Source organism: Mustela nivalis, assembly GCF_964662115.1.
Source record: "Mustela nivalis genome assembly, chromosome: 4".
Lineage (NCBI taxonomy): Eukaryota > Metazoa > Chordata > Mammalia > Carnivora > Mustelidae > Mustela > Mustela nivalis.
In genome coordinates, this window is record NC_139023.1 from 81,594,196 (window position 1) to 81,618,576 (window position 24,381).

The window sequence follows — 24,381 nt, forward strand, 5'->3', positions numbered from 1 at the left end:
GTATCAATTTTAGCACGAATTTGCTTAATTCTGCAAAAGATGCCATTAGGATCTTTGGATTATACTGAATCTGTAGATCACTTTGGGTAGTACTGACTTAAAAAAATTTATGAAGATATAATTCACATATGTATATCTAATCCAGTGTATGATTCAACTGGTTTTTACTCTACATAATTTTGCAATCATCATCACAATCAGTATTAAGACATTTTCATCACTCCAAAATAGAAACACAGTATCCATTAGCAATCATTCTTTACTTCCTCCCAAGGAAATTTCCACCCAACCTAATTAAGCCCCACCCTATACAATCACCAATCTAATTTCTGTCTTCTGGACATTTCATTCTAACAGAATCATACAGTATGTTATATTTAACCATAATGCTTTCAAAATGTTACAGCACAAATCAGTACTTTCTTTCTACTGCTCAGTAATAATTTTATATGCTTATACCACTTTTCATTTATCCATTCATCAGCTGATAATAATTTGGGTTCTCCCCACTTTCATAATGTTGAATTTAACATTGGTGTACAGGTTTTTGTGTAGACATATGTTACTCTTCTTTTGTGCATATAGCTAGGAGTGGAATTCCTAGGTCATAAGACAAATAATCTATGTTTAACCTACTGAGAACTGCCACACTACTTTCCAAAGCAGTTGGGACCATTTTACATTCTAACCAGTAGTAGTCTATAAGGATTTTAATTTCTCCCCATCATTACCTAAAACTGTGAATATGTATCTTTTTTATTATCGTCATCCTACTAGGTAGGAGGTGGGATCTCATAGTGATTTTGATTCTTCATTCCTCTGGTAGGTAATGAGATCAACAAATTTTCCATGGACTTCTTAGCCAATTGTGTATCTTCTCTGGAAAAGAAGTCTATACAGATTCTGTGCTCATTTTCTATCTTCTTATCATTGAGTTAAGAGAGTTCTATATTACAAATACAAGTCCTTTATTAAAAACATGATCCACAATCATTTTCTCCTAATCTTGTTTTTCAGTGTTTTTATAGCACTTTTAGCTTCACAGCAAAATTATGTGAAAAGTAAAGACTCCCCCCATCAACATTCTGCACCAATTGTTTGTTGGTGATTACTAGATAGAATGATAAGAGTATGTTTAGTTTTTTAAGAAACAAACTGTCTCCCAAAGTGGCTATACAATTTTGCATTCCCGACAAGAATGAGAGTGCCTATTGTTCCACATCCTCATCAGCATTTGATATTTCCAGGGTTGTGGATTTTGAACATTATAACGTGTGTGCTGTAGTACATCATTGTTTAATTTGCATTTCTGAGTATATGTTTATTCACCAACTGTCTAACTTTCTTTGCTAAGGTGCCTGTTCGATCTTTGGCCCATTTTTTAATCAGGTTCTTTTCACATTAAGTTTTAAGATTTCTTTTAATATTTTAGACAACAGTCCATTATGTGTCTTCTTTTTAAGATTTTAATAATTTGACATACAGTGAGAAGGGAATACAAGCAGGGGGAACAGGAGAGGGAAAAGCAGGTTTCCCACTGAGCAGGGACCCCAACGCTTAATCCCAGGACCCCAACGCTTAATCCCAGGACCCCAGGATCACAACTCGAGCCAAAGACAAATGCCTAATGACTGAGCCACCCAGGCACCCCAGTCCATTTTGTGTCTTTTGCAGGTATTTTCTTCCAGCGTGTGGTATGTCTTCTCATTGCGGGCAATGTTTCCAGAACAGAAGTTTTTCATTTTAAGGAAGTCTAACTTAGTTTCTTCCTCCATGGATCATGCTTTTGGAGTTGTATCTAAAAAGTTATCAACGAGGGGCATCTGGGTGGCTCCACTGGTTGAGGGTATGACTCTTGATTTCAGCTCAGCCTGTGATCTCAGAGTAGTGGGATTGAGCTCCACCTCAGGCTCAGCACAGGGTCGGCTTGGGATTTTTCTCTCTCCCTCTACTTCTGTTCCTTTCCCAGCTCACACGTGCATGCACTCTCTCTCACTCAAAAATAAAATTTTATTTATTTTAAAGATTTTATTTTTTTAAAACAATTTTTTTTTTAAGATTTTATTTATGAGACAAAGAGTGAGTGAGAGAGATAACATGAGTGGGAGGAGAAACAGAAGGAGAGGGAGAAGCAGACTCCAGGCTGAGCAGGAAGCCCAATGTGGGGCTAGATCCCTGTCTCCGGAATCATGACGCGAGCCAAAGGCAGCCACTTAACTGATGAGCCACCCAGGTGCCTCTATTTTATTTATTGAGAAAAAGGGAGAGAGAGAAAGAGTACAAGCACGGGGCAGGGGCAGAGGAGAGGGAGAAGCAGGCTCCCCACTGAACATGGAGCCCACTGTGGAGCTCGATCCCACAGGACCTGAGCCAAAGGAAGATACTTAACCAATTGAGCCACTCAAATGCCCCAACATTAAATAAAATTTTTTTAAAAAGTCATCAACCAACCCAAGATCAAATACATTTTTCTCTATTTTCTAGAAGTTTCAGGTCTGATCCACTTGGACGTACTTTTTGTGAAAACATATAGGAGCTGTGCCTAGAATCATTTTTTTGCCTGTGGGTGTCAAGTTGTTCCATCACCATTTGTTAAAAAGACTATATTTTCTCCCTTGTATTGCCTTTACTCCTTTGTCAGTTTACTGAATTACTGAAAGTCTTTTTCTGGGCTCTCTATTGTATTCAATTGATCTATTTGTCTATTCTTTTACCACTAACACATTGTCTTGATCACTGTAGTTTTATAGTACTCTTGAAGTCAAGAAACCTCAGTTCTCTGATTATTCCCCTTCAATATTATGCTGGCAACCCTGGTGTTCTGACTCTCTGTATAAATTTTACAACCAGTTGGTTAATAACCACAAAATAAATTCCTGGAATCTTGAATAGGAGTTCATTCAATCTACAGATCAACTTGGGGAAAACTAATAATACTGTGTCTTCCTATTTCATTTAGTAATTCTTTAATTTCTTTCATAAGAGTTGTCATATTACTCATATAGATTTCCTACATACTTAATTAGCTATACACCTCATTATTTCACTTTGGGGAAGCAGTGTGCTAATGTAAATGCATTACTTTTTGTTTTTTAAATTTCCCTATCATTTTCTTCATGGTGCCCTCTAAAGGACAAGATTCAAAAATTTTTTATGATATCCAATGTTTTTGTTGTTGTTCCTTGTGCTATTGGTGTCATATAAGAAACCACTGTCAAATACAAAGTCATGAAGATTTTATGTTTCCTTGCAATCCCTGCATAGTTTTTGTTCTTATATTTAATGTTTAATTCAAATGAGTTAATTTTTTTGTACACTGTGAGTTAGGTGGCATTTAATATATTCTTTTGCATATGGATATCCACTAGTCTTGTCCCAAGACAACTTCTTAAGAAGACTATTCTTTCCCTATTGAATGACTGCTTTAGGCACTTTTGCCAGAAGTCAATTGAACAAAGACAGATGTGTTTATTTCTTGACTTTCAAATCTCTTCCACTGACCTGTTTGTCTATGCTTTTCCTGTAGCAACACTGTTTTAACATAAGGACTGTACATGAATTCTTCAACTTTGTTCTTTTTCAAGATTGTTTTGGCTATCCTAGGTCCCTTGAATTTCAACATGAATTTTATATCATCTCATCAATTTCTGCAAAGAAGCCAGTTAGGATATTGATAAGGATTATGTTGAATCTACAAATTGATTTTGGTTGCTTACTACTTTATGGTGTATGCTCCCTTATCTTTTTGACATCCCATGTAAATAACATAACTGATTTTATTTACACAAAGTCTGATGATATTTATTATTTTTGCTATCTAAACATTTAGGTTGAAATCTACCACTTTAGGGGTGCCTGGGTGACAGTCAGTTAAGCGTCCGACTCGGTTTTAGCTCAGGTCATGATCTCAGAGTCATGAGATCAGGCCCCACATCAGGCTTCATACTCAGCGTGGAGTCTGCTTGAGATTCTCTCCCTTTGCCTTCTTTCTGGCCCTTCCCCCAGCTTGCTGCTCCCACATTCTCTCTCAGATAGGTAGATAGATAGATGGATAAATAAATAAATAAACAAACAAACAAACCCACCACTTTATCTTTGTGCTGGGAGCCCCTTTCTTATTCTACATTTTCCTTTCTTCCAGTTTCACAGTTATTTACTCTAATTTTATTTCTGAATAGGTATCCTTCACACTGCAACATGAAAACTTTAAAAACTAATCAGTATCTTTTACCTAGATACAAAAGTACCCTTGAATATTAATTTAATTGCTCTCACCAAGTTTGTGTTGTTATGTTTAATCCATAAGACACTATTTTATACACTTAATATTTAGATTTATTCACACCTCTCTCACTTTGCTCTGCAGTTCTTTCTATATACTTGGCATCAGAAATCATTTATTTCACCTTTGCAATTTCCTTTAATGAGGCTTTCCTAAGTTACAATCTCTCATTATATTTCATCCTTTTACACTTTTGCAAGGCATACAATTATAGGTTGACAGTTATTTTCCCTTTTTATAGTAATAGTTCCATTCCAGTGTCTGTTGCAGTCAACTGTTTACTGTTGGAAAGTCAGCTGTTCTCTCACCTACCTTTAAATGTAATCTGCCTTTTTTCCCTTGGCTGCTCTACTCTTATCTCTCTCCTCAATTCAGAAAAAGTCCCAGCTTTTATCTCTTAAAATAATGATTTGCCCCATTTTTCCCAACCTTTCCTTCTGAAATTCTTATTAAATGTCTATTTTAGGCCATTTTTATCACTCAGTATTCCACATTTCCTGCTTTTTTAAACTTTTCAGAAATGAAAAGCTTATCAATAAAATCCAGATGTTAATTCTACAACTTGATTTGAAATGTAATAAATAATAGCAAAGACTCTCCAGAACATCATTACATATACTTTCATAAAATATTCTCTTTGCCTCTCTGTGCTGATTTCTGAGTAATTTCTTGTAAACTCTTCCAATTTACTGATTGTCTAATTGTATCTGCTATTAATCCCCTTAATTGATTGTTAATTTTAACCTTAACTATTTTTACTTGCAAAAATTAGAGGACTGTTGCTGTTTAGTCTTCTTCCCTGCACAAATTATTTCTTTAAACACAGTTAACAGTTACTCCACATTCTGTTTAGTAATTCCATTATCTAAACTATTTTAGGGTATGGTCTTGCTCATTCTCACATGTGGTAGCACATTTCCTTGTTTGATTATTAATTCTATGAGTTACTCACACTTCTTTTAAGAAAATTTGAGTAAATTATTCAAGGTGTAGATTAAAAGTGAATGTCCTCAAAAAGGAGCTATGTTGGCTTCTGCTAGGTTTCTGAGAAGTTAACAGGTCATGACCACTTTAAATTCATGACCAGTGCTTACATATCTAGATGCTAGCAATTTAAGTTGCATGATTATAAATTCCAAGCCATTTTTTTTTCTTCTTACTCTATTCAGCACAACTAGGGAAATTTCTTTGTCCTCTAGAGCAGTAGGTAAGAAAGCAAGTTAAGTTCTCTTTCACTGTATTTCTTTTAGGCGCCAATTTAATAAACTTCCTAGAATCCCCAACTTTGCTGAGCTCTAGTTTTATCTTCTTCCCCTTTATTTTAGGGGGCTTTTGGAACACTGAATTCCTCAAATTCCAATGGTCTCCAGGGCAACATTGGGTTCAATACTCCACACTTCTTTTGATTCTATTCTGATAATTTACGTTGCCAATCTTCAGGATTTTAAGATGTTTTCTCATCTACTAAAAGGCCATTTGTGTTGTTTTCAACAGTAAGAACATGGGAGAAACAGAAAGCCTATGTACTAAGTCTAGTGCAGTTCAATATAACTTCTGGATCCAGCAAAAAATCCTTTTTTGCAAAGTCACAAAAGATCATTAAACTACCCTATCAATTTGGCATTCTTTTCATTTACACCTAACTCAATCTGTCCAGTTCCTCTTGAAGTTGGTTTGGGGCTTCTACAGCACCACTTCTTATTACAACTCCTAAATGATGATTCCTCAGGGCTCAGATCTGGGTTTTCTTATTTCAAGAATTCCTCTGCTACCAAGTTACCCATCAATACCCATCTCTTAGACTATTTTAATAGCTTTCCAAGTGGATTTCTTCTGCCACTCTTGTACCTATCTAATCCATTCTCCACCATTATAACCAGAGTTATATTTTAAAAGTAAAAATTAGGGTGGCTCAGTTGGTTAAGCATCTGACTCTTGGTTTTGGCTCAAATCATGATTTCAGCGTCATGAGATCGAGCCCCATGTCGGGCTCCACACTCAGTACTGAGTCTGCTGGAGATTCTCTTTCCCTCCCTCCCTCTGCTCCTTACCCTGCTTACTCTTCAAAATAACATCTTAAAAAATAAATAAATAAAAATAAAAATTAGATTTAGCCCTTTTGCTTATGTAAAACCTCCAAGGTACTTTATTTGAATTTTAGATAAATTCCAGACTATTTAACATTGCCCAGAAAACAATGTATGATTAGACTTCTGCCTATATACTGCCATAACCGTCCTCTTATATAATACTATAAACAAATGGACTTGTTTTTCAGTTCTTAAAATACACCAAATTCTTTCTTCCTCAGATCCTTGCCACTCATTGTTTCTTATTCCTGGAATATGGTTTACCTGGTCTTTGCAGGGTTTAATTTTCCTCATATTTCAGATCACACTATAACTGTGACTTTCCTCACAAGCATTCATTCCCTGACAACCCAACCCAGTAGTGTCCTGTTCCTTTCCTTTAGCACATTTATTATAATTTGTGATTTGTGATTATTTATTGTGGGTTTATTTTAATGTCTGTCCTCCCAATTATTTGTAAGAACCAGGCAGGCAAAGACCCTATTGTTATCTTCCCATTCCATGCCCAGGACCTAGCACAGTATCTGGCTCACAGTAGGAGTTTTAACAAATATACATTAAATCATTGTTTCCTTTCCCTTTAAGCAGACCCACAGGAAAAGTACAATTCTAATCAGAAATTAAATGTTGAGCACAGAATTAGAAACAAGGGAAATAAGTCAGGTGATAAGAATGTACATATGGATCAGGGGCACCTGGGTGGCTCAGTGGGTTAAAGCCTCTGCCTTCGGCTCAGGTCATGATCCTAGGGTCCTGGGATAGAGCCCCGCATTGGGCTCTCTGCTCAGAAGGGAGTCTGCCTGCCTCTCTGCCCACTTGTGATCTCTGTCTGTCAAATAAATAAAATCTTTAAAAAAAAAAAAAAGAATGTACATATGGATCAGGTTAAAATACAATAACTTATGAACAGACCATATGCTTAAGAGTCATATAGCAAAGATTACTTTACCCTAATACTTCATGGTTAAGTGGGCAGCTCCGGTTTTTTTGTTTTGTTTTGTTTTAAGATTTTATTTATTTATTTGACAGACAGAGATCACAAGTAGGCAGAAAGGCAGGCAGAGAGAGAGGAGGAAGCAGGCTCCCTACTGAGCAAGAGAGCCCAACAGAGGTCTCCACCCTAGGACCCTGGGATCATGCCCTGAGCTGAAGGCAGAGGTTTTAACCCACTGAGCCACCCAGGTGCCCCCAGATGCTGGTTTTAATTAACTCAATACATGGCTTTCCTTATTCTTGTCTACATTTTAATTAAAGCAAATAATCACCTACAAATACGTTTCTCAAGATGACCTGAAAGTTCATTATTTGGAACTCAAAAAATTTCCCCATAGAAGCAATATTATATAAAGTGGTTAACTTTTCTTTGGTTAGTTCATAATGTTTAATCCAGAATCATTTATCCATTTAACAAATATGAATTGAACACTACTATGTGCCAGGAACTGTTATAGCAGTGGAGATACAGTAGTGTACAAAATTGGGCAAAAATTACTATCTTCATAGATATTATATCCATGTGATCAAAACAGAAAAGAAGTACAATATACAGAATGGTAGATGGTGAAGAACAAAGGAGGGTAGAGAGACAGGAAATGGAAGGAGTGTAATTTTAACCTATTATTAATTAAATTTATTTGTAGCTCTTTCTGTTTCAAAAGAATTTAAGGTAGAGATTACTTATAGAACCTAAGAATCACAAACAAAGTAACAAAGCTTAGACAAGGAAAGCTTTTAAACCTAGAAACTATAAAAACACACTTCCTTTTCACAGTAGGACAAAGAGAACTATTTAGGCTCTTAAGTCACAGATAAGCTACAATAACCTGATGCATGATCTCCAAAATGGCAATGGCTAGAGAAGGTAAGGGGTTGAATACCCTGATGGAAATACCAGAAAGAAAAAGAAATGAAGAGCCAAGAAGGAAAGTACACTTCTTGTTAATGATATGAACCTCCATGAACAGCTAGTCCCTTCTATTCAGTCACTAGCTGGCAGACTTTTCTTCCTACAACTATAAATATTTCTGACCAAGATCATTCTCCTATTTGGCATAGTATAGTTATGCAACTTTTCCCTCATTATTCTATTCAAAAACAACATGTAACTTTTTTATGGCAGAAAAAGATCCCTTTAATCCCTATCTTTATCATTAAAATTCCTATCAAAGGAATGCAGATAGCCAGTAGATCACTCTGGTTCTCTCATATTTTACCTTAATAACTAGGATAGGTATCAGGATGTGGGGTGAAATTCAAAAAGATAAAAAATTGGAACAAGGTTTCAAAGAGCACCCCTAGTACCACAACAATGATTAGGTAAGGAAAGACAATCAGCCATTTTAATCTTCTATCCTTATCCACAACCAGTTCTACTACCATAAAGCATGCACCACAGAATGAGAGAACAATGGAATGGAGCAACAAAAGCCACCCTTCTCTAAAGCCCTACTCATTTAGCTGGGGTGATTATAGGCCAGGGTAAGGTATGAGCATACAAACTAAGCTTATCCATCACATCAGGTTTTTTTCTTCTTCTTAGAAAGAGCCTCCTTATTTTCACCGAAAAAAAGGGTTTTAGTAAATGAGTGCTAATATTTTGTAATTATTCATTGCATTGTCATTTTAATAAAATTATTTCTTAGGTTGTTAATATCAGACATTTTCTGGGAATTTTTCAAAATTAAATTTATATCAAAATTTAATAAAAATAAAGCCTCAAATTTAAGAAAATATGAGGAGCAACATATACTAAAAAAGTATCAGCAGAAATGTTAGCCAGAAAATATTACCTTTATGGCTGTGTGTTTGCTTTCATCTTCCTCCATCCATAGATCCTGTTCATAGTAATATAAGCCATCATTAATTACTTTAGCAAGTTCAGATGTAATTTTTGCCCGCGACATGTGGTTGCCTGTTCGATCTCCTCCGGGATGTTTTCTCATGTAAGGTGGTGTCTGGGTTACAATCAAAATCTTGTTTAAATCCTGGTCATCAATTTCATAATCTGAATCATTATCAGACCAATCAGTAAATGTGTTTTTTCGCCCTTCCATTTGTTCTATCTCTTCATCAAATAAAAAATCAAGTTCTTCTTGCTCTTGTTCATCTGAAGGATACAGCTGATTTGATGCCTCTCCAGGTAGAGATGATGATTCCTGAAGGAAGAAAATGGTATTTCGTATACAAACTTTTGTATCATTTAAAAAATAAAAATCACATAATAATGTTACAAGTTAGTAATATGAAGCCTGTATGCTCAGCAACTAGTTAGCAAGCAAATTATAAAAGAAAATCAAGCTAGTATTATTCTGGCCCAATAAATAGATGAATTTGCTAAACACTAAGTTTAATGCTAAACAAAAACACAAAATTGAGTAAAAGGAGGGTTAAACACTCCTTTAGAGTAAGAATGGTGCCCAGCTCATCCATTATAGAATACCAACTCATTTTACAGATGAGGGGAAAAAAAGGCTTAGAGATATGAAGTTAATTTGTCCAGAATTTCAGAATTCATCAAGACTAGAACAATCAAGGATTTTCTGACTTCCAAAATCAGTGATCTTCCTAGCCTATATCCTTGCAATATTAATGCCATTAGCTAGGTTTTGTAGCTAATCCCTCTGTTCATTCTTCACCCTCACTATGGCCAAGTTTTCTTATTAAATTTACGCTAACATGCACTAAACTATTGAACTTTGCCCTCCCTGAAAAAAAATTAAGAGTGCTTCCTATTGGGTGACATAACAAGAACAAAACTTTAGATCCTAGATCTTCTAAAATCTAACTTAGTCTAGATTTCCAAAACTCTCAACACAATGACTGTGTCAATGTCATTTTCCAATGTCAACCTTTGACCAATCCTTATCATTCAGCAAATGCTAACTCTCCTCTGCCTAGAATAAAAAAATCCCTCTCTCTCAGAATTCCTATTAATGTAGTATATATTTACTCAATCAATAATTAATCTGGGTCCTCACTGAGAGCCAGGCACTGTTCAAGGAAAGGATATACAATAATAATCACTCTGTCTGGACACAGCTAAAATTCTACTAAATAGAAGGCATTCCATGATGTTTTTACTAAAAAAAGTAAATAAAAATAAGTTTTAACACACTGTGAATATATTTAAAAATGAAAACTATATACCTTATTATTCACATCTGCAAGTACATGAAAAAAGTCTGAGAATAAACACCAAACTGTTAATAATGGTAAAACCAGAGAGAGTCTCTTACTTTTTACTTTATGTCAGTTATATTTAAATTTGTTTTAAACATAAAATTTTTTAATTTGTAAGGAAGAGAGAAGTGATTTGGGGTTGAAGAGGACTTGACTGAGCATACTTACTTGTAGTAATGATTTGCAGTAACAAAAAAATTAATTCATGCCAATATAAAAGTATTATACTACCAGAAATTGTTCTGACTTGCTGGAAAGCAGAAAGCAAATGGGATTGCACTGATAATAAACAAGACTAGAGGAAACAGCAACCTAGAACCTATATAAAGACTATCCACTGATTCCACTGGCATCCTAAAAAGTTTTGAGATGGTAAGCATGATGAGCAGGAATGGACTATGTGACAGCCATCAAAAGGGGTATTTGGAAACAAACTACCGGATACAGATAGAACAGTCAGTCCCACACTCTACCTGAAAATATGAAGCTATAAAATCTGTTCCCAACTTAAAGCCCAAGAATTGCTTTCTAAACAAAATGAAAGTATTGCCAAGAGAGGGCCCATGCCCATGGAGCTGGACAGAGGATGAACATATCCCAGTATTATTATTATTCTAAACATCTAACAAAAAAAAAAAAAAAAAAAAAAAAAGCTGGGGAAGAAAGAGAAGGTAATTTTGCCAAAGAATAAAGTATATTAAGAAACTCTACTTCCCAGATAAAAGTACTGATTTTATCAACTCTGAAGACCCAGAACTAGCATGACTATCCTCTGTCAAGGTCTAAAAATCTAGTAGGACCCTTACACTTAACCAAGAGTGTGCACAATCATACCTCACGTTCAGGAGAAAGTCTTTCTGGATGAGCAGATATACAAGGCCACAAAAGAAGTCCATACCAACTTATCAATAACTAATATAAACCATCAACTAAAGATCACATTTAAGAAATAATCATCACCCGGGGCACCTGGATGGCTCAGTGGGTTGAGCCGCTGCCTTCGGCTCAGGTCATGATCTCAGGGTCCTGGGATCGAGTCCCGCATCGGGCTCTCTGCTCAGCAGGGAGCCTGCTTCCCTCTCTCTCTCTCTGCCTGTCTCTCCAACTACTTGTGATTTCTCCCTGTCAAATAAATAAATAAAATCTTAAAAAAAAAAAAAAAAAAAAAAAAAAAAGAAATAATCATCACCCTAAAAGAGAAGGACTTAAAAAAAAAAAAAAAACTGGTAGAAATAACAGAAACAGACTCTTTTTTAAATCCCCAATTCCAGAAAAACAGTAGCCAGATGATCAATTCAGAGGGCCCCAGAGGGCCCAACATTTGATAAAAAGGAATACCAGAAGTTGAAAAAAAAAGAGAAACATGAATTTTCCCAAAATAATAGACATGAATACACAGCACAGTAAATAAAAGCAGACCAATGCCAGGGTATATCATCTGAAATTTCAATGGTGGGGATTAAGAAATAATCTTAAAATCTCAACAAAAACAAAATCACTTGATACAAAAAATCTAAAGGGACTAAATTTCATAAGGAAATAAACTCACCAAAATGACAGTGGAAAAAATGCTTTTAGATTTCTAAAGAAATTTATCTCTGAACAAGCCAGACCCACTCTAAAATGTATATTTTTAAAAGTATGTTGGTAATGCTGTCATTAAATAACCTACTGCAGGAGGTATCAATGAAATATCTAGGCCCCCAGAACCTACAGTCAGCTTTCCTCCAAGCCAGATCCTCACTCTGTAATATCAGAATACATTTCAGATCTTACTAATGGCACCAAGGTTCTTTGGCCATAAAACTGAAGGCCCTAGATTTTACACCATTCCTTTTCCACTATTAAAACCAGATTCCATTACCAACTTGCTGGCCCTATACATCAGAACCTAGTACTTACCCTTCCAAAAATTTCTTTTTTTAAACCAACGCATAAAGATGCCATCAATTTTAACAGGAACCATTATTTTTATTTTATTTTTTAAAATTAGCATATTTTCTGAATTTAAGCCCCTTTAAGAAAAATAAATCCATTTTAGAGAGTTTTAAGTTGCTTGGCACCTCCCTAACTAGTCTTGGCGGTAGTTTCTGGCACATATAGGAAATGTGCCAGTTCCTATAAGGCAAAATTTTTCTTTTTTTTTTTAATTTGGGTAAAGTTGACACACAACGTTGCATTAGTTTCAAGTGTACAGCATATCCATTCAAGTTTTATGTTATGCTATGCTCCCAAGTGTAGCAACCATGTGTCACCATACAATGCTATTACAATATCGCTAGCTATATTCTCCATGCTGTGCTTTTTATTACTGTGATTTATTAGTTGCATAACTGGAAGCCTGTATCTCCTTCCCCCTTCACCCACTTGTGTCTTACTCCCGCCCCGCCTTCCCTGTGGCAACCACTAGTTTTTTTCTCTGTATTTACAGGTCTTTTTTTTTTGTTTGCTCATTTTCTTTTTTAGATTCCCCATCAGTGAAATCCTATAGTACTTGCCTTTTTAATTCTGACTTATTTCACTTAGCATAATAACCTCTAGTCCGACCCATGTTGTCACAAATGGTACAATCTCATCCTATTTTATGGGCAATATTCCACTGTATATGTACACAACATCGTGGTTGCTCCCACATCTTGGCTATTGTAAATAATACTTCAACAGACATAGAAGTGGGTATCTTTTTGAATTAGTATTTTCATTTTCTTTGGATAAATATTCACTAGTGGAATTACTGGATCATATCATCATTTCTATTTTTAAATTTTCAAGGAAACTCTGTATCTCCCACAGTGGCTGTTATCAGTTTACTTCCCCACCAACAGCATACAAGGAAAGAACCATTATTTTTAAAGAATATTGAAATGTGGAGATATTTTAAAGTGCAGGAAAAAATTTAGATCTTAGAATAAATAAAATACTACACAAATCTTTGTCAATGATCTAGGGTACTATCCTTTTATGTGGTTTTGTTTTGTGTGTGTGTCTGTGTGTTTTCAAGAGACTATCCTTATCCACCCTACCTGTACAGGGATGTTATTTACCATGATAAATATAGAAATTAATCAGCAAGTTTAGAAAATCTTATCTTGAGAAGGCAAGTTTAGAAATTTTTTTAAGATATTTATTTATTTGTTTGTTTATTTATTTATTTTTTAGAGAGTGAGCAAGCATGTGCAAGCACACAATCTGGGGGAGAAGCAGAGAGGGAGTGAGAGGGAAGCAGAGATAATCTCAAACAGACTCTGTGCTGAACACAGAGCCCCATATGGGGCTGGGTCTGCCACCCTGAGTAAAAACCAAGGGTTGGATGCTAAACCAACTGAACCACCCAGGCACGCCTAGAAAGCCACTTTAGGTTTGGGGGGTTTTTTCCCAAAGATTTTATTTATTTATTTGATAGACAGAGACCACAAGTATGCAGAGAAGCAAGTAGAGACAGAGAGGAGGAAGCAGGCTCCCCGCTGAGCAGAGAGCCTGAGGCGGGGCTAGATCCCAAGATCCCGAGATCACGACCCAAACCGAAGGCAGAGGCTCAACCCACTGAGCCACCCAGGTGCCCCAACTTTAGGTTTTTAATATATGTGCTACTGAAGTGAGCACTGCTTTGGGTTTTTAAGATGTCCCCTGAGGCGGGTGGGGGCAGAACCACCTCTTTCAACATTTAAATATGCTATGTTTAACCCTCACGGCTAATTAAAAGTTACTCTTGATGAGGGTTTTTTCAAACTCAACACTATTGACATGTAGGCTCGATAATTCTTTGGGTTTTTTTTTGGGGGGGGGGGGTTGCACTGGGATGTTTAGCAGCATCTTTAGCCTCCACTCACAAGATGTAATAGTGTAATAGCAGTCTCCCAATTTTAACCAAAAATGTCTCCAGACATTGCCAAATATCCCAATGAAACAAAATTTCATCACTCCCTCATTCCCCCAATGGAGAACTACTCTTAAATCCCTTCATGCTTCTTCATACCTTGATGGTAAGGATAAAGAGCCTTCTTCATAATAATCTTCAATATGATAGCCTTTTTTATCCTTCCCCATTCTAGGTCCTATTATTTTTAATGACCTTCTCCTTACAGAACTTACCTTCAATATTTGAATCATTTAAGTAACATTTGAGATAATTACATACATTCACATACGGTTACAAGAAAAATAAATCTTATGTATTTTTTTTTTTACTTTTTACTTTTTCTCCCAATAGTAACATCTTGTGAAAAGTATAGCAAAATATCACAAACAAGATATACACTGAAATAACCTATTAATCTTACTCAGATTTCCCCAGCTTTATTTGTACTCATTTTATTTATGGCTTAGATTAGAACAATTTTTATCACTGTTGAAATTTTTTGTATCCAACCATGAGTCAAAACTATAGTAGCATTTCTAACATAAAGGATCTCTTCTGCTATTTCATAATCACACATCCCACTCCCTCATGTGCCCAAAGAAATCAATTCTCTTTTCCTTTTTTACTGTACACAAAATCACCAAAAACACATATATACCTAATCTGTACCCTTTATAAATAATTACAGGTCATAAATAATCTAGTAAGGTTAAAATATAAATTCACAGTTTAGAAAAATTCTGTCAGCTTTTAAAAAAATTATTCAAATTCAGTCACAAGTAAAAAGACCACATCAAAATATTCCTAATGATATTTAGAAAGAGAAGCCAAGTTTTTAAAATTGACACAATATAACTTATTTTCAACTACTGAGTAAGCCTTAAGTTTTTACTTATAGCCAAATTTTATAATTTTTTAAACTTTTCCCAATTTTACATATTTACTTGACATACAAAATATACTGGCCTTACAATCAACCCAGGGATGTACTACACTTCACTTGGGTTTATAAAAATTTACCTTCAATTTCACTGGAGATGGACGATGTCTCTTTTTAACTTCTATCCAAGGTTCTGAGTCCAAGTCAGGCAAACTGGTAGACAAACCTCTAGACATTGCTTGAAGATTACTTGTTTCAGTATTTTTCTTTGGGTTCAGTGGATTTCCAATTCTTGGAGAATTTGGGGCAGACTCTAAAATTTTAAGTTGGTACTTAATTAAAATAATGGTTTTCTTAATTATAAAACACTTCTTTTTCTTTACTTGGGCTGGATTTTTTTTTCCACAAAAACATGGTAAATCAAATCTCAATTACAATTTTTCCAATGACTGATTTTCAAACCTGAAAAGATGTAAAATGTATTTGAGTGAAGCCAATGAATAGATAAAAGAAATGTCACCAACCCTTACACAAATCACATTCATTCAAACATCTCAAGCTTATCAGTTGAGTTACTAATTGTGATAATTCATTTAATTTAGGGATCAATTCCCAGTGCAATCTTAAAATCTATCAATTATGAAATGAAATTATGGAATCTCAAATGCTATTAATCTGGAGTAAATGCATATTTTATTCAAGGCAGTATCAGTCCTTCACTATTCTGCTATAATCTATAGCAAGGGAGTCATTATTCACACTTCACATTTCCTTTGCTTAATAAATTTTACCTAAATGCAGTGTGCATTTAGCTCATATATGATACTGTAAGGAGTAGAATGTTACATCATTAAAGTGCAAATTTAAAACATTTTAAAACTGGTGATAAAATTTAAAACATTTTAAAACTCTGTTGTAATTAAAAATGCATGCTTCCACACTATCCCCTTAATCAAAATAATCACGTGCTTTATAAATAAAATCCTAATCAATACCTTTACAAATATTTTTCTAAAAATTCAAAAGAATGCTTATTTTAAATTATAACGCAGTATGTATTTCCTTTGGACAAAGAGTTTTACATATAAATTTATACTCTAAAATTCTAAATATCATTTAATTTAGTCCCCAAAAGCCAATTACTTGAAAATATTGCAAAGCTGAATATTACATGGAGAAAGCTGAAATAAGTGAACAGCAACAATTCTTTTATTTACTAATGAAAATGCAAAGGCACATTCCAGGACTTTGGGTTTGAGAAGAATATTCCAAGATTTTACTTTCATCTACTACATGCTAGACTCAAATAAGAGTTATTATCCTCTCCATGAACACTTATTAGATCCAGGATTCAAATATCAAATTACATTACTTTTTTTTAGAAGTACATTCCTTCATAATGGAAAAGGCTCTAAAACTGCATTGTTGAGTATATAGCCACTAGTCATATGGAGCTACTGAGCACTTAAAATATGGGTAGTCCTAGAATGTGCTAATAAGTGTAAGGTCCATACCAGATTTCAAAATCTTGGTACAAAATATTCAAAAAGGTAAAATGGATCTGTAGTTTTTATATTATTGTTATAATATTTAGGTATATTAAAATATTTTAAATGTTATTAAAATTAATTTCATTTTTAGGCTATTAAAATTATTAGGATTACATGTATAGCAAACATTATATTTCTATTTGACACTGATGCTTACAACTTTAATTAACAGTACATATATCACCAATTGATCCATAGAGGTAGTATAGATGAAATGCTACATTTGGACTGCAAGTATTGATATTAAAGTTATAGGAATGGGAACACATTTTATAGCAGAGAATCTTATTTCTAATACTATAAATCACCTATGCTAATGCAGTGAATAAAGCTTTAAAAACAGACTAAGAATCACTACCCTAGCAACTGTGAGAAATAACTAAACTACTATCATGTATAAATGATTAGAATAGCACCTGGCACATGGTAGGGAAATCAGTTAACTACTATTTTTAACACAGAAATATATTGAAACACCTACTTAAGTTTATTATATAATCATCTCTAAATGCTCGCTAAGCTTGAATGTTTCTATCATGAAGTCAAGTGTTTCATTATACCCATAACATGTACTTACAAATTAAATATCAAAATACCAAAGCATCTGGGTAAGAAAATTTAGAATAGTCTGAGTTGTTAAAGGGAAATGTTCACCTTATAATTACTTACACATATGCTTTATGTGATTTGTTTTCTTTTACAATGAAAAGATTTCAAACATTATGTAGGTAAATTTTAAAGGTAATGGTAAAGCCCTCATCTTCCAAGAACCAATAAGTCTGAATATTACTTGGATGATTTGACATTAAACTTATAGAGATAAAAAAAATCAGACACATACTTTGACACTTTATAGGTTCTAATTTGTAAGAACAGAGAAAAAAATTTATCTTTGCTGTTTTAATTGAAAAATTATCAACATCACTCTCCAGAGTTAAATCACCCTATATATTCCATTATTATCTAGTTTGACTTCTTTTTTTTTTTTTTTTAAAGATTTTATTTATTTATTTGTCAGAGAGAGAGCGAGCGAGAGCGAGCACAGGCAGACAGAGTGGAAGGCAGAGTCAGAGGGAGAAGCAGGCTCCCTGCGGAGCAAGGAGCCCGATGTGGGACTCGATCCCAGGACGCTGGGATCATGACCTGAGCCAAAGGCAGCTGCTTAACCAACTGAGCCACCCAGGCGTCCCAATCTAGTTTGACTTCTTTATCCACCCTGCATCTGGGTTGTTATATAGATTGCTTTAAAGGGGTTATATATTTTTTAAAGGGTTATATACTTTATGTAGCTCATTCAGGAATACTTCTGCAACTTTCCAAAGGAAATCCCACAGCTTATTCAAAAATCATTAGAGATCCTCCTACACATTTTTCACAAAGCCAAAACAACAACAAAAACCCCCAAGATGGTCAGGTACCCAACCCTCTCAATTTTGATGAATGAAATCTTTTACTTAAGAGTTGATAGTGCAATACTATATCCATTGAACTGCAAAACCTAAATTTTAAAATTAACATCTTACCATTCCCATAATCAACATTTTCTGGTGCATTTGAGGTCCTCTGTTCAGTGCAAAGGTGAATTCATGTTACACAATTCAACCTCCATAGAGGGAAAAATAGACATTTTAATTTCTTTGGTGAAAAAAAAAAACAAAAATGTTTAAATATTTTACAATAAAAATCCCTCAGGAAGAATACATCAATGATTATGTTTTTGAAATTTAAAGTCTTCTTTTTAGAGATAAAAAGGATATAGATAAAAGTTCCTTCACCTATAGGTACAGATAAACACAATCTACTTTTCCTATTCCTATACCCATTTCACATTTTTCGTGACATACTACTCTCTCTTGAATTTAAGACCTAAGCCTTTCTCATCAGAGGATATTTATTAAGGTCAGAAATATGGGGATTCATGAAAAAGGCTGAATTTATGTACCTATTCCTATGATGTAATATAAATCTGCATAACTCTAAGAGTATTCTATATGCCTTCATTATCCATGTGGTTACAGATGTGTAATTTAAAGAACCTAAAATTTTGGACATTTAAATATAGAGTGATATGTTTTGGCAATATGTATGAGATGTAAATGAGTATATATTTAAAAAACACAAAAATTTACAAGACATTGTGATTTTATTCTTGTAATTTTATTAATAACGCATAAATGGTTAAATGAACAGGCATCACCAACTTGACTGACCTATCTTATTAGCTACCCTGAGGAAAAAGTATTTTCTATTTTTATCTAACTCACCTAATGCCTGTTCATAAGCAGGTTAAAAATGTCATCTTGGACCCAAAGTTTACACAAATAATCTAATTTATACAATCAGACATTAAGTCTTTTTTTAAGAAAACCTAAAAAATATCACTTTTCTTCAACTTTTAAAATATCTGCCCAAGTTGCTTGCTAGGGTTAGAGGCACAGAGGGCTGACAAGCAAAGAAACATTAAATAAAAATATCTGTGAGTCTGTTCATCAGTACTTTATTGATGGCAGGTCTCACATACTGGTGTATAAAAAATATATTTTGAAGAGTTTAGAAAAAATATTCTTGTTCATTTCTCATATTTCTTATCCCCCCATGTCCACATTAACACATCTCATAGTCCATGTGAAATACTATGGTGACATGTGAGTTATACACTGTACACTGTACTGAAGGGCAAATCAAATAGCAAAGGACCTAACAATCTGGGAAATGCCACTCAAGCCTCTCTATTTTTGTTTTATTGATCTGGACACAGTACATAAGTCTGGGAAAAAAGACAGAATTTTGCAATATTTCCAGAATAATTAACTTTCCCACCGTAAATAAAAGTAGCACATGCAGCTCAGGCTAATTACACACAAATTGGTGGCTCCTATAAAAACAACAGCAGTCCTCTGGTCTCTCTCTCTCTCATTATCATCACAAAGGTGTTTATCTCCATTGTAGTGGTGGCCCAACCTCCGCCACAAGGAGTCGGGAGTAGACATTCTTGCATAGAAGTCTGGTCGCTTTCATTTCTGCAGCACGATTTGTTCCAATGTTTATAATATTTCAGTGAATCACCTATTCCTCTGCATGTTCGATCAAATGACATCCAAGCATCAGTAGATCATCACCCTGACTGAAAAAAGTTTAAGCACACACATTTTTTCCCAAGAGGGAATGTCTTAAAAATGATCCAGGAAAAAATTCTTAATATTAAAGCAGTTTTTGGAAATTCTAATTACCATCAATTCTTTAATCTATAATCATAATAATTTCATAACAGTACCCCAATGCTGCTTTTGAATATAGGCCATCCCATCTTTACAAGATGGGACTGAAGCACACTAGTAACAAAACTAGTCAGCCCCACTCTTTAGTATAAAACTTTTAAACTACTTCATCCTACTAGACTACTCCAATGTTATAAGAGGAAACTAGCACAACTTATCTATAATCATTTAGTAAAATTAAGAAGATAGGTAGAAATTCCATACATGACAAAGTACACAATCTAAGAATGGAGCAGAGGTTTACCCATAATTCTTAAATCCATTTTTAATTTATGGCTGGGTGGGGGGCACAAAATGAATAGAATTTAGAGCATCAAAGTTATTCAGTTTTCTTTAAATTTCCTAAACAATCTAAATAAACTTTTTTTAAAGGATAGGTAAATGGGACCAGATAGCCCACCGTTACTCTGCTTGCTCTAGAAGAAAAGCTGTTACCTGTATGTGAACAAAAGGCTTGGCCTGGTACAAACTCTGGGCAATCAATCAGTTGAGAGAAGTCTGTCTGTGGCACACTTCGTGGAGGAGGGCCTGGAATTGGCCATTTTTCCGGTTCTATCTTTTTTCTCATTTTTTCATCCACAATTTCCACTTCGGTACTATCTTTCAGTGCCTATAAATAGGTATTTTAAGCTATTAAAGAACTTTCATTCAAAAAACTGTAATTGCACATCCTATACTTCAAATAACCTAAAATATTTTTAAAATCTGAAATCAGCAGACATTACAGTAAACATTTCTAAAAATATCCATGAATTAACTACTTAAAACAAATTTTTAAATAATTTGCCCCTGTGATAGGTAACAGATATCCTACATAACATGCAGCAAATAATTTGGTTTTCACAACAGAATTAGCATTTTATTACATCAACTATAATCAAACTACTTTTACCATAATTAAATTTTATTTTCAGGTTTTTCCTCTCATATTTCCTTTTATCTTACCTTAATAATAAACCACTAAATAAAATTTAAGCACTATTTTTAACTACCATCATTAATTAAATGGTAAGAAGCACACATACACATACCTCACAATACCCTGTAATGTACACAGGTGAGGAAACTGAAGCTCAAAGAAATAACTTGATAAAGATCATAGACTTAGTATGAGGCAATACTAGGATCAAATAATTTATTAGTTATCCACCACTGAATCTTAGTCACTAGGCTATAGAGCTTTGCAAAAATAACATACTCAATTCAATGATAAAATAAAACTAGAACAAAAATTCCTCAAAATAAAAGACTTAGTGAACTGAATTTTATCTGAAATTCAAGGGTACTTACCTTTTAGAAATAAAATCAGGAAAAATACAAATACAATATAAAAACCGAACATATATACTTGTTATTTTATAAGTTAAAACTCACTATCTTTTAGCGGAAGAACATATCATATGTACTACTTTTATATTTGTATGCCCTTAGTATAATACTTTTTAAAGTTATATTTTCAAAACTGGACAGTACTTTAAATTATTAAAAATTATTTAAAAACAAACTTTTTTGATGGGACTCAGGATACTCTCTGAAAAAACAGAGTATGAAATACAGAATAAAGGAAATAAGGAAGAAGCCTATGATAAGGGGTTTGAATTGGTGATAGCTATATTTTCTTTTAACATATATTTTCCTAGTTTTATCTATTGAACATTCTAGAAGGAATGACACTCTAGTAGCAAACACCAGCATACCCAGCATCCAGATCCTGCAACATGGATGAATTTCAAAAACTACGAATGGAAGAGCCAGGACACAGAAAAATCCCACTTACACAAATGTGTATAAATAAACAGACAAAATTAATCTATGCTTATATAATCAGAAAAGTGGTTTGGGATGCAGCAGAGGATTTGGTAGGGAACTGACCATGACTGGAAAGGACCATGAAGGAAGTTCTTAGAGGAATGGGCTCTTTTTGAGGGCAGGCTTATACAATTTCAAAACTCAAAATGAACACCTAAGACCTCTGCATTTTACAACATGCTATTTAGACCTGAATTTAAAAAAAAAAAAAATCTTTGAAACTTTCCTATTGGTTTAAATTTTTAAGTAGAAAAAGACTACCAATATGTTGATAGAATACGGAGCAAGTGAAATTGTGAATGGTGGTAGTGTTAATTGGTTTAATAATTTGGAAAAAATGTTTAGCAGTATCTACAAAAGCTAAGTGTGTGTGTGTGTGTGTGTGTGTGTGTGTTTATCTCATGTTACCCATGTCACAGGAAAATAAATGCATATGACTATCAAAAAATATGTATGATAATGTTCGCAACAGTACCACTGATTCAAACTGGAAAGAACCCACGCATCTATAACCCGCAGCATGGAAAAATACATTGTTTTATTCCTAGAATGAAATACTACCCCAAAATGGATAATCAACTGCTACACACCAGCACCATGGGTAAACCTCACAGAAATGGTAAGTACAAGTCAGATATAAAAGAGCACACATACCTCTGATTAAGTGAAATTAAAAAATAAATGAGAGAGCTCTGAGAGATAATGAGACCACCAAATTGACCTTTGAGGAGACCAGTGTACAAGCTAGGAGGACGGCACAAGGGAGCTTCTTGGGATACTGAGAATGTTTTATATCTTAATCTGGGGGGCAACTATACAACTATATACACTGAGAAAAGTTAGTTGCATGTAATCCTATGATTTCTAATATACAGTGTATAACTTATGCCTCAATTTATTTTTTTTTTAAGATTTTATTTATTTGAGAGAGAGACACACAGTGAAAGAGGGAACACAAGCAGGGGGAGTGGGAGAAGGAGAAGCAGGCTTCCAGCCGAGCAGGGAGCCTGATGCAGGGCTCCCTGCTCCCAAGATTGTGGGATCATGACCCAAGACAAAGGCAGACCCTTAATGTCTGAGCCACCCAGGCACCCCAATTATGGCTCAGTTTAAAAGAAAAAATTTGAGTGGGAAAAAGCCCAAAGGTATTTATACACAATCCTGAATAATCTAATATATGCTGTTTTTTTTAAAAGGGCATAACAATATATGTAGTAAAATATGTAGTATCTTGGGAAAAATACACGAAAAATAAGTAACACTGACTGTCACCAAGAAAGGTTTAACTAGTTGACCATTAGTAGAAGATAGAAAGTAAATTGTTCACTACATATCCTTTGAATCTTAAATCACAGGAAATTTATTCCCTATTGAAAAAGTTAAGAAAATAAAGAGAACAAGTGAATGTTGTGATTTAGAACTTACAAACATCATATAAAAATTATGTTTTATACAAAATTAAGGAAAATATCTAGACAAGAGTTTTATTAAAACCAAACCATGATTACCTTGAAGTCCTAAACAATGAGTTAAGAGTGTGCTGTTAATATTTTTGGATATCTGATGGCTTTTCTAACTACTAACTTTAGTCCTTTCTTAAATGGACCAAATATTATTATGAATTACCAACATTAGAATACATAGATAATATATTCCTAGTTCCTGGTCCTATGCCTGGTACCAAGAGAAAAGCTCTGCATGTGCAAAAACTTAAAAGATAAGACAGCAGCACACATTCTGAGGAACCACAGTCAGCCAATTTAGAAAACAGTTTCAGATGGGAGTAGCAAGAATAGTTCAAGGACATTACAAATACATTAATTATTTCTCTTAAGTCCTTATACTCTGTGATAGTTTTAAGTATTATTTACCCTATTTTAACAATGAGAAAACAAGCATGAAGAGGTTAAGGTTAAGTAACTTGAACAGTCCTACAACTGATAAGCTAAAGATCAAGGATTAATTGAACTAAAAAAAAAAAAAAAAAGATATCACAAATAGCTCTCTGTTCACTGCAATCAAGAATGCAGTGAACTGGATCTACCATATGATCCAGGAATTCCACTTCTGGGCATATACCCAAAGAAAATGAAAATAGGATTCTGAAAAGATACCTGCACACCCCTGTTTATTGCAGCATTATTCACAGTAGCTAAGATGTGGAAACAAACTAAGAAACAAACTAAACACCAATCAACAGATGAAGAGATAAAGAAAATGTAGCATGTGCATGCACACGCACACACACATATATCAAACATATATATCAAATACATACGTATCAAATATATATCAGAATATTATTCAGCCATGAGCATGGATGGATCTTCCGGACATTAGGCTAAATGAGCTAAGTCAGAGAAAGACAAGTACTGTATGATATCACTTATATGTGGAATATAAAAAAGTGAAACTCATTTAAAAAAAGAGTAAAATGGTGGTTATCAGGAAACA

The 24,381-nt window shown here is 34.2% G+C and overlaps 1 protein-coding gene across 12 annotated transcripts in view; it reads right to left on the minus strand.

Annotated features, from left to right (window-relative positions):
• The window catches only part of LARP1B (La ribonucleoprotein 1B), a 133,110-nt gene that overhangs the window by 84,262 nt on the left and 24,467 nt on the right, over window positions 1-24,381 (minus strand). For 10 of the 12 annotated variants that reach the window (XR_014310879.1, XM_082727557.1, XM_082727556.1 and 7 more), the window contains exons 9-11: window positions 20,554-20,728; window positions 15,431-15,603; window positions 9,162-9,527 (exon numbers count right to left, since the gene is read on the minus strand). Coding sequence is in view for 11 of the 12 variants with exons in the window: in XM_082727557.1 (XP_082583683.1) it covers window positions 9,162-9,527; window positions 15,431-15,603; window positions 20,554-20,728 (714 nt within the window). In the remaining variant the exon portion in view is untranslated. Of the gene's footprint in view, window positions 1-9,161; window positions 9,528-15,430; window positions 15,604-18,975; window positions 19,965-20,553; window positions 20,729-24,381 lie in introns of those variants that run through there. The other 2 variants (XM_082727552.1, XM_082727551.1) reach the window with 1 other exon arrangement.